This window comes from Pelophylax lessonae (assembly GCF_965119305.1).
Source record: "Pelophylax lessonae genome assembly, chromosome: 1".
In the NCBI taxonomy this organism is placed as follows: domain Eukaryota; kingdom Metazoa; phylum Chordata; class Amphibia; order Anura; family Ranidae; genus Pelophylax; species Pelophylax lessonae.
This window is the reverse complement of record NC_138768.1, coordinates 745,878,012-745,889,923: the sequence shown is the minus strand read 5'-3', so window position 1 is coordinate 745,889,923 and position 11,912 is coordinate 745,878,012. Positions and strand designations below refer to the sequence as shown.

General features: G+C 45.3%; 1 protein-coding gene across 1 annotated transcript in view; it reads right to left on the bottom strand.

Moving 5' to 3' along the window:
• The window catches only part of COMMD8 (COMM domain containing 8), a 53,571-nt gene extending 44,860 nt beyond the window's left edge, over positions 1–8,711 (bottom strand). The window contains exons 1-3 of the mRNA XM_082260987.1: positions 8,550–8,711; positions 5,670–5,825; positions 902–1,054 (exon numbers count right to left, since the gene is read on the bottom strand). Of these exons, the coding sequence (XP_082117113.1) occupies positions 902–1,054; positions 5,670–5,825; positions 8,550–8,603 (363 nt within the window). The 5' untranslated portion in view covers positions 8,604–8,711. The remainder of the gene's footprint in view (positions 1–901; positions 1,055–5,669; positions 5,826–8,549) is intronic.
• Between the last annotated feature and the right edge of the window lie 3,201 nt (positions 8,712–11,912).

The window sequence follows — 11,912 nt, the reverse complement described above, 5'->3', positions numbered from 1 at the left end:
CATGTATATTCAGTTAATATAAAAATATGATCGGGAAGATGCATGGATGGGGATGGGTGGGTACGTCTACAATTTAGCCAAAATACAATGTTCTCAATGGTAAGGTCTTAAAAAAAAAAAAAATTAAAAAAGTTGTACGTGTCAATTATAAATACAGACATCTCTATAAATATATACTTTTTTTTCTTTTTGTAATAAAAAGACATCATATCAGTCCAATATAACAGGCGATACAATAAAGGATGCAGTAACTTACAAATCCAAAAACATTAAATCACAGATACATTGTCAAATACTGGTGTTCGTTTCCACATACACCTAGCAAAAACTAAGCAGGCACTTCACCACCATGGCACAAGCCCCTTTGTTAATTAGGAGCACAGTCATCTGTTCTGCCATGCCTGACAGTTACAGCACAAAGTACATGAGAGCTGGAGCTTCAATCTCTCTGCTGTCTGCATCCCCCATTCGGCTCAGAGTGGATGAGGAAGGAGGGTTGTTACACCTTTACAGTCTCAGCTTGTGTAGTGTAATCCCAGGCAGAGAGGGGGATCTGAGCTGTCTGCCGACAGTTCTCATCCCGTACAACAAGGTCACACCTGGCAAGAATCTGCGGTAGTTTTCTATATTATAAACTTCCATATTCACTCTGGTATTTCGATGCAGACTTGCACTAGTTTCTATTTCACTCTGAAATAGAAACTGGCACAGGTGGCGCAGATAGACCGCTTGCCTAGTTAATGTGGTGCACGCCACTCCAGACAATTTCTTGCATCATTATAATGGAGCAGAGAGCAAAGTTAATTCCCCTGTATGTGTGTGTGAAAATGTTGCCTTTATTCCAAAAAATGTGTTAATGGAAGTATACATCCTGAAATACAGTCAGAGCTTAAGATCGTACCTTGAGCTGCCAATCAAAGTCTTGTAGGTATGCTGAGGACATGCCACACACTTTCTGCAGGAGGGCATCTCTTATTTCAGGTTTTCTGCCCTTTATACATGTTAATATTACCGCTTGATGCGCTGCAGTTAATCCATTTAGATGATTATCCAGCTGAAAAGAAAAAAAAAGTCACACAACTCTTTTTTTTTTTGCTTTAGCTTCATTATAAAATTCATATACAAACTTTTTTACATTGCCTGTTTTGTGTGTATTTTTTTGTCACATATGAAGAAAAAAAAAAAAACAGAACTTTTTGGAAGAAAACACCCCCAAAAAATATCTATGTTTACCCCCTCCACAACCGAAAAAGATATCATCACAGCAGTATCATAAGTGATATCAAACATGGGCTTTGAAGGAAATGTACAAATTGATCTGAACTTTAAGAGGTTATAGTGGCAGGGACTTACCAGTGCAGACACAAACTGGGGAATTAACTAAACTGGGAGTTAATGTGGCACAGGAAAGCGGCGTGTGCCACATTAACAGATAATATAAACCTGTTTCAAGTCTATCTGTGTCACCTGAGACAGTTACTATTTTAGAGTGGAATACAAACTAGAGCAGGTCTGCACCTGTTTAAAGCGGAGTTCCACCCTCGGAAAGTTTTTTTCACTAAAAATACCCCCGGGACAGTCAGGGCTAGTACATTCCACAATGGATAGCCTCTGAGCTGTCCCAGGTCGCACTTACCTTTTAGAAGAAATACCTACCTTGAAAATATCTTGTCCAGCGCTGCAATCTCATGTGTGGGCAGCTGAAGCCAGAGTGTCCTCTTCAGTGTCCTCTTCCGTGTCCTCTTCGGTCCCACAACTCACTGCACCGGCCCCACGGTCACTTCCAGGGCAGGAGCGTCATTCCTGCACAGCTCATGGCATGCCCAGAAGCTGTTAAGCAGGGAATGACGCGCCTGCACCGGAACTAACGAGCGGGCCGGTGCACGCGCATTGATTCCTGGGAACGATGACAGCTCCCAGGAATCAATGCAAGCAGGAAGTGACGGCGCGGGCCATGGCCACAGAGGGAGGAAGAGGAAGAAAGGTAAGTATATTTTCTTCTAAAACAAGATAAGTAAGGAAAAGAAAAATCGTGATTATCCATTTATTTTTCAGGTGACACAGAGCAAGCGGATGGGGCAAAGTGACTTTTGAGGGTGAAACTCTGCTTTAAAGAGGGAACATGGTAGTTTTCTATATAGAAAACTGCTGCAGATTCCTGCCAGATGCAGCCTTGTCATATGTAAAATGAGCTGTCAGCAGACCTTTACATCCCTGTGCTCAAGTAGTAATCGCATTGCATGGGGAATCAACCTTCTCCTCCACTCCGAGTAGGTGGACAGGCAGAAAGAGCAGAGCATGCAGCTCCAGCTCTCTCTATTCTCTCCTTGTCACAGCCACGGAGAGTAGCATCTACTCTGCTCCATTGTCCAAAAGTTTAGAAGAGTTGAGCAAGTATTGTGCTTGTACAACTCTTTGTACTGCTGTGTACGGTGGACACAGCAAATCACAGCATTCGGTACCTGCCCACTTATGTGATCACTATGATTGGCTTCCATTCATGACTGTTTTGGTTACTATTCTGATGGGCCCACAGCTACCAGATGGTACCTGGGCAAATCACAGCACCCTGTACCATGTGATTAGCTGTAGTCAATCACAGATCACAAGCTGTAATTAATGAAAGCCATTCGTGACAGCTAAAACTATTGCTTTTAACAGTGATTATCATTGCTTTAAGCAATAATAGTGTAAAAAAAAAACCCCTGATCAACCCCAGTTTGTAAAAAAAAAAAATAAATAATAAAAAAAAATTTGATTTTTGACTTACCGTAAAATCCATTTCTTTGATGTTCATTGACGAACACAGCTCCTTATCTTCTTAACCATTGGGTTATACTGCCCCCTACAGGAGTAGGACACTAGGCAGGAAAAAGCTTGACTATGCCTATGGGCAGTCCCAGGGGGATATACTCCCCCTCTCTGCTATAGGCACTCAGTTTTGTTACAAGCAGGGTCAGAAGAAAGCTAACTCCACAAAGGGGTGGGTGCTACGTCTGTCAATGAACATCAGAGAAAGGGATTTTACGGTAAGTCAAAAATCCCATTTTCTTTTTCGTTCATTGACGGACACAGCTCCTGATCTTCTTGACCATTGGGACATCCCAAAGCAGTGCCAAACATGAGGGGAGGGAACAGCAAGAAAAAAAAAAAATCCCAAGGCTAAACCGTAGCCAACTAGGTAACATGGAACTCAACCATAAACAACTGGAGCTCACCTAAAAAAAAAAAAAAAAAAAAACACAAGATAGGATAAAAATTCCATTTAGGATAAAAATTCCATTTAAAATAAAAATTGCCAGGACCAGAGATCCCAGCAAGGAACTAGGAAGAAGAAAACTGTTCCTATAGCTAAGAGAGGGAGTATACCCCCAGGGACTGCCCATAGGCGTAGTCAAGCTTTTTCCTGCCTAGTGTCCTACTCCTGTAGGGGGCAGAATAACCTAATGGTTAAGAAGACAAGGAGCTGTGTCCGTCAATGAACGCAAGAGAAATAAAATCTTAAAAGAAGAAGAAAAAAAAGTTTAAAAAAAACTGAATGAAAAATTTTATTTTTTCCTACATACTGTCACCAGTGAGTATCCCTGATCACCACCACGCCAGTAATATAATAAGACTGTACTGCACTGGTGACAGTATGTAAAAAAAAAAAAAAATTAAATTTGTTTCATTTCCAGAAAATTGTGACAAAAAATTAAAATTTGAAAAAACTTGCCATGATTCTTACTAAATACTTCAGACTGTCTACTTTCCAAAAAATGTGTCATTTGGGGGGTATTTGTACTGTTCTGACATTTTAGGGCTTGAAGAGGAGAGATAGGCTGTCAGTACATCACGAATAATCAACTTTCAAATACACCATAGTTGTCGACACGATAACTTTTACACAAACCAATATACACCTTATTGGGATTTTTTTTTTTTTTTTAACCAAAGATAACAGAATACATTTTGGACTAAAATTATGAAGAAATGTGATTTTACTGGTTATGTTTTAAAACAGAATGTAGAAAAAATTGGGGTTGGTCAAATACCACAAAAAGAAAGCTCAATTTCTGTGAATAAAAAAATGATAAAAATGTTGTTTGTGTACAGTGTTGCATGACCGAGAAATTGCCAGGTAAAGTAGTGAAGCAATCTCACTGCAGCATAATGTGCGCATTCCTCTGCTTCTGCCTTTTGGTTAATTAGAAGCAGCATCTGCTCCAATTTCTATGTTTAGAAGGATGGTGCAAGCTCTGTGTTTGCACCCCTCTTTAATCCCCCCCTTAGTGTGGAGACTGGCATTCTACCCTGGATAAATGGACAGGGGTTTTTTTTGTGCCCTGTTCGCACTGCAAAGCAGCATGAAGTTGTGGTGCAGCAAGCTGCAATAAATGCACACATGCAGCACTTCTCTGCAGAGACAAAAACAAGGAAAAGAGAGGAACAAAAAAAAAAAAAAAGTAAACCATGCGATGTGTTGTATCATACATCACATTGTATCTTTACCGCGGCTCACAATAGCCAAAAACTGACCGCTGCCTACACACTAAACAGGGGGAGATTTACTAAAACTGGAGAGTGCAAAATCTGGTGCAGCTCTGCATAGAAACCAATCAGCTTGGGGGTTATGGCAGCAGATCGCAGCGGGCGATTGGCTTTCAGATAAGGGTGGTCCCAGCAGCAGATTAGCCGTGGGATCACCCTTATGGTGCGGTAGAAGAGGTGCCCCTCCCCCTGTGTCCCGGTCCTTTTCCCCGCTTACCGGACCCGCCGGCAGCGGGGAAGACGATCCAGTCCCGGATCCTTTCAGACAGGAAGCCGAGTGAGGGCAAGATGGACTGGAGCGATGTCAAATGACGTTGCCTAGCAACCGGCTTAAAGAGACGATTTTTTTTTTTAACCGTTTTTTTTTTTTTACTGTACTTGTGAGATCTGAGGACTTTTTGACCCCAGATCTCACAATAAAGAGGTCCTGTCATGGCTATTTCTATTACAAGAAATGTTTACATTTTTCCTTGTAATAGGAATAAAAATGATAAAAAAAAATTATTTTTTTAAAAAAAACTGTGTAAAAATAAACAATAATAAATAAAATAAATAGGAAACAAAAAAATTAAAGCGCTCTGTCCCCGTTAGCTCGCGCGCAGAAGCGAACGCATACGGAAGCCCCGCCCACATATGTAAACGGTTTTCAAACAACATGTGAGGTATCGCCGCGATTGTTAGAGCGAGAGCAATAATTTGAGCCCTAGACCTCCTCTGTAACTCTAAGCTAGTAACCTGCAGAAATTTTTAAAGTGGCGCCTATGGAATTTTTAAGCACCAAAGTTTGTCGCCATTCAGAGTGTGCGCAATTTTGAAGCATGACATGTTGGGTATCTATTTACTCGGCGTTATCTTTCACATTATGGAAAAAAATTGGGCTAACTTTACTGTTTTCTTATTTTTTAATTAAAAAAAGTGATTTTTTTTTCCCAAAAAAATTGCATTTGGAAGACCGCTGCGCAAATACAGTGTGATAAAAAATATTGGAACGATCTCCATTTTATTCTCTAGGGTCTCTGCTAAAAAAAATATATAATGTTTGGGAGTTCTAAGTAGTTTTCTAGCAAAGAAAGAAATGATTTTAGCTTGTAAACACCAAGTGTCAAAAATAGGCCCAGTCTTAAAGTGGTTAAAGTTACCTTCTCTTGAGGTTCATCTTTACCAACAACGGCTTTAATAAATGCTTTTGTATCTTCTAAAGCTTGCAGCCACTCTCTCAGGTTCCAGACGTTGCCATAATCCTGAAATCGAGGATATGATCGGCCACAAATTCCATCAATAACTTTGTGAAGGAACTGAAAAGGTCAAGATGAAAAATCAAAGAATTTTAATCATCATTTACATATTGCAGCTGTCATGTCCAGAAGACCATCAAAGAAGTTAAAGCTGAACTCTGGGAAAGTAAATATTCTCCCTTGTAGTGGGGCTGCCCCTGTACTGCAGAGGTTCCTTTACACTAGGGGACTGGGAAAAGCAGGATTACTTACCTGATCCTCTGCGAGACCGTCCCCATAGCACATCCGCATTTATATACAACCCATCTGGATGCAGCTTATGGCAATTATTTTCTAGGTTCCCCTTGTGTCCATGTAGATCGATGCCACTCAGTGGACATGGTGTGAATGATCCCTAAGGCTGGAAGGGAAAGGGCTTCACCACGTGAAACACAAGGACCCCAGGCCAAATTCCTCCCGCCAGTCCTTCTCATGTGGCCCCCGCACCTAGTTTTGCAGCCGAAACATGGTGGAACTCCATTCCGCCACCTCTGGGTCTCACCCTCTGCTCCCGATCCCCGATATCACTTGTAAACACAGAAACTTATGTTGATAATTGATACCTGCGTGCCCCCACGGCAGGGACAGATCTCCAGAGAGAGAGAGAGAGAGAAAACGATCTCCCTGCAAGGCGAGGCACCCAGAGAACCCTGCACTCTGTGCGCAAAGCACCCAGAGAACCCTGCACTCTGTGCGCAAAGCACCCAGAGAACCCTGCACTCTGTGCGCAAAGCACCCAGAGAACCCTGCACTCTGCGCGCAAAGCACCCAGAGAACCCTGCACTCTGCGCGTAGTCAACCCCTGAACACTGTGCGTAGTCAACCCCTGAACACTGTGCGTAGTGCACCCCTGAACACTGTGCGTAGTCAACCCCTGAACACTGTGCGTAGTCAACCCCTGAACACTGTGCGTAGTCAACCCCTGAACACTGTGCGTAGTCAACCCCTGAACACTGTGCGTAGTGCACCCCTGAACACTGTGCGTAGTGCACCCCTGAACACTGTGCGTAGTGCACCCCTGAACACTGTGCGTAGTGCACCCCTGAACACTGTGCGTAGTCAACCCCTGAACCCTGTGCGTAGTCAACCCCTGAACCCTGTGCGTAGTCAACCCCTGAACCCTGTGCACCCCTGAACACTGTGCGTAGTCAACCCCTGAACCCTGTGCGTAGTGCACCCCTGAACCCTGTGCGTGGTGCACCCCTGAACCCTGTGCGTGGTGCACCCCTGAACCCTGTGCGTGGTGCACCCCTGAACCCTGTGCGTAGTGCACCCCTGAACCCTGTGCGTAGTGCACCCCTGAACCCTGTGCGTAGTGCACCCCTGAACCCTGTGCGTAGTGCACCCCTGAACCCTGTGCGTAGTCAACCCCTGAACCCTGTGCGTAGTCAACCCCTGAACCCTGTGCGTAGTCAACCCCTGAACCCTGTGCGTAGTGCACCCTTGAACCCTGTGCGTAGTGCACCCCTGAACCCTGTGCGTAGTGCACCCTTGAACCCTGTGCGTAGTGCACCCTTGAACCCTGTGCGTAGTGCACCCCTGAACCCTGTGCGTGGTGCACCCTTGAACCCTGTGCGTGGTGCACCCCTGAACCCTGTGCGTGGTGCACCCCTGAACCCTGTGCGTGGTGCACCCCTGAACCCTGTGCGTGGTGCACCCCTGAACACTGTGCGTAGTGCACCCCTGAACCCTGTGCGTAGTGCACCCCTGAACCCTGTGCGTGGTGCACCCCTGAACCCTGTGCGTGGTGCACCCCTGAACCCTGTGCGTGGTGCACCCCTGAACACTGTGCGTAGTGCACCCCTGAACCCTGTGCGTGGTGCACCCCTGAACCCTGTGCGTGGTGCACCCCTGAACCCTGTGCGTGGTGCACCCCTGAACCCTGTGCGTGGTGCACCCCTGAACCCTGTGCGTGGTGCACCCCTGAACCCTGTGCGTGGTGCACCCCTGAACCCTGTGCGTGGTGCACCCCTGAACACTGTGCGTAGTGCACCCCTGAACCCTGTGCGTAGTGCACCCCTGAACCCTGTGCGTAGTGCACCCCTGAACCCTGTGCGTAGTGCACCCCTGAACCCTGTGCGTAGTGCACCCCTGAACCCTGTGCGTAGTGCACCCTTGAACCCTGTGCGTAGTGCACCCCTGAACCCTGTGCGTAGTGCACCCTTGAACCCTGTGCGTAGTGCACCCTTGAACCCTGTGCGTAGTGCACCCCTGAACCCTGTGCGTAGTGCACCCCTGAACTCTGTGCCTAGTGCACCCTTGAACTCTGCACTCTCTAAGTAGCACACCCCAGATACAACTGGCCCTTTGAGGGCAACCATACTGCTGATGGAGTCTGCCATAACAAATTGAGTGGGACACCCCTGTGCTAAACAATGCAGGACATCCTCCATCCTAGGGCAGGCTGCAGCTTCTAATGCACATGGGTTTCCAATGGAGACTACTAATGTTGTGACAACATTAGCCAGACAGGGTCCCCTGTAGTCACCATGAGAAAAGCTGTCATTCAGCCATCAGGAGTATGGAGGTAGACAGGAAGTGGCTGCATGAGATCAGCTGACATGAGATCAGATGTAACAAAGAGTGGAAGAAAGAAGTATATTTAAGGGAAATGGTTTCAGTGATTTATGCACCAAGATGTCAGTCAGTCAGTATTCCTGTCTCCCTATACAGACTAATGAGACAAGCCAGCCCAGAGCCCGAGTCCCCCACCACTCACACACAGGCTGCGCCGTGCTCACCCACCTCCGGACATTGCTCTATAGGCAGCTTACACAGGAGTCCCAGACCCTCCATCATCCACACCGATCCTCACATCACATGACCGCACCCATCACTTCCTGGCACAGCAGCCAATCCGCGGCCAGACCCGGGTGTGTGGTCAGGTGATCCTGCAGCCGACTGGCAGATCGCGGAGATGGGCGTGGTGATGGGCGGGTCCGGGATGACAGCTGGGCGGATCTCCGCGTTCTGCAGGTTGTCATTCAATACAATGCCAGTACCAGCGTCAGTGGACACGGGGGAGGGGATACATAGACATACATAGTGAGCGGGACTTCTTCCTCTATCAGTGTCCTTTCTGCTGCATTTTACCTTTTTTATATCTTCAATAAAGCTGGATGGGTTTTTTGGAAGTGCGGTTGTCTGGTTCCCCCTTATCTTCTACTGTGTACAGCTGGATGAGCTGAGCTTCCACCCAATGATATGAGAAGTATAGGATTGCCCCACCTGGAGGGGCTGGAATCTGGAGAAGCTGTGCATGGGAACCAATCACCTTTATTTCATTGTCAAAGTTTAAAGGATAAGTTCACTTTTTTCTGCAGGTAAAAAAATGTGCATTTATTAATTATTTCTTTATTTATTTGGAATCTGTAAAGCATTGTACCAGCGATCAGCAGATCATTGATGCCATGCAGGTCTCCCGCAGATCTGCCAGTGTATCTGTGTGCCCATACATCCTGTACAGGTACAGCCAAGAAGATACTATCTGACAGGAAGAATCAATCAACTACCTTGGGCTTGTAGTTCATTCACACCCAGAGATGTGTGAATAAAGGAGGGGGTGTAGGCGGAGCCCCGCACGGCTGAGCTGTTTTTAAAAAGTGACAGCTAATACAGAGAACTTCTCCCTATGCTGCTGTCACACTGAAGTCAGGCCATCAGACAGTTCCACATTAGTGGTCATGCTATCAGACAAGTTTTTTTTTGTGTTAGAAATTGTAGACGGAAACATTATTTGACACAATACGAAACCTACAATATAATTATTACACAGATGTGTCATACACACCCCCTCTACCACATCTTAGGCTGCATTCACATGTCAGCGTTTGGATCGCGGGCAGAACCGCCACGGTTCCGCCCGCGATCCGGAGATTATTGCAAATCGCGGGACGCCTAGCGTTGCCCGTTGATTTGCAATAGCCCCCCAAACGCCGAGCGATGTTGCCGCGATTTCCGCCTGCCGAATCGCGGCAACATCGCGCAAACAAAATATCAAATAGTCGTAACAGTAGGGAGCATCGATAGTTTCAAAAAACTATTAGATGGGCACCTTAAAGACCACAACATACAGGGGTATACAATCAGTGTTGGGGGTAACTAGTTACAAAGTAACTGATTGCAGTAACTACATTACTTTTTTGGTAACTAAGTAACGTAACTAGTTACAATACTAATATTGGTAACTACACTACTTTACTAGACTATAGGAGGTAACTACACTACTTTACTAGGCTATAGGAGGTAACTACACTACTTTACTAGGCTATAGGAAGTAACTACACTACTTTACTAGGCTATAGGAAGTAACTACACTACTTTACTAGGCTATAGGAAGTAACTACACTACTTTACTAGGCTATAGGAACGCGCTTTCCTGCGTTACCCAAGCCGTGCGATACAATCGTTATTTCGAAGAATAGAGAGGGATGAAGTTTATGACTTTTTGTTGCACTTTATGTTTTATTCTGTTTTTTCAGGTTTTGTTCTCATGTTTCCCAAAGCCTGTGTTTATACAATAAACTCTATGCAGAAAGAGTGTCATGTATCTTCTTCTACACGGTCAATTAAGAAAGAGGAAAGTAAAGTAATAAGTAGTGAAGTTACTTTTCAAATGCAGTAACTAGTAAAGTAATCTCATTACAATTTACAGAAGTAACTAGTAACTAGTTACATTTTTTGAGTAACTACCCCAACACTGTATACAATGTACGGTTAACAGCAAACTCGCACACACACATCATAGGTTGAACTGGATGGACTGATGTCTTTTTTTCAACCTCACAAACTATGTAACTATATCTTCTATTTCTCTTCAGAGGCAAGGTGAAGCAGCGGCCTTGCCGCACACACTACAGTCAGTTGTCCTCAGAAATTGTGCATAGTTCAAGTTGCAGTATCCCACTCATCCCTTCCCCCATCCAAGTTCTAAAATAAAACACAAAAAAAAAAACAAATCCTCTGGATTGTTCATTGACTGAGCCAAGTCTTAAAGTGATAAGTTCTACAGACTGTTGCTATGGGTAACCCGGGGGAATCCACACTCAGCAGCTCCGTGGTGGGGCAGTGCTACATCTGTAAAGGTGAACTAACACACTCACACTAAACCTAACCATTAGGGGCTATAACACGGGCACTGTTTCAGGCATGCAGAGTTATTGTGAGGCACTTGGAGATCAGAGAACCCCGCACACATATAAAAAATCACTACTGTGCATGGGCAACACACTAAGAATGAAAAAATACATTTACTAACATAGGGGCTGGCCCAATAAAATGGAAAAAAAACTCTGGACTCCTTGGATGGATAACCTGGGCTTGAATCCAATTGACTTGGTAGTAGGCCGGATCCTCTGTAGTTAGGGAGTAATTGTGCTCCTTTTATTGTAATGTATATTAAAGCGATATTAAAGTTTTGTTTTTTAAATAACAAACATGTCATACTTACCTGCTCTGTGCAGTGGTTTTGCACAGAGAAGCCCGGATCATCTTCTTCTCAGGTCCCACGCCAGCACTCCTGGCCCCTCCCTCCTGCAGGGTGCCCCTACAGCAAGCAGCGTGCTGTGGGGGCACCGAAGCTGGCACACTCCCGAACCGCAGCTCTGTGTGTCCAACTGTCCATTCACACACAGAGCCTTAGCTTGGCCCCGCCTCCTCCGTCTCCTGTCTGGCTCACTGGCAGTGATTGACAGCAGCGACAGCCGATGGCGCCAGCGGCTGCCAAAAGCCAATGAGGAGTGTGAGTCCCTGGAAAACCAAGGCTCTCATGGACATGGCATAGAACCCCAGTGTTTATTTTGTTGTGGAATGACTCTGAGCCCATAGGCTGTATATACACTCACCGGCCACTTTATTAGGTACATTTTTTCAATTGCTTGGTAACACAAATTGCTAATCAGCCAATCACATGACAGCAACTCAATGCATTTAGGCATCTAGACGTGGTGAAGACAGCTTGCTGAAGTTCAAACCGAACAACAGAATGAGGAAGAAAGAGGATTTAAGTGACTTTGAACGTAGCATGGTTTTTGATGCCAGACAAGCTGGTCTGAAAATGCCTTGTTGATGTCAGAGGTCAGAGGAGAATGGGCAGACTGATTCAAGAAA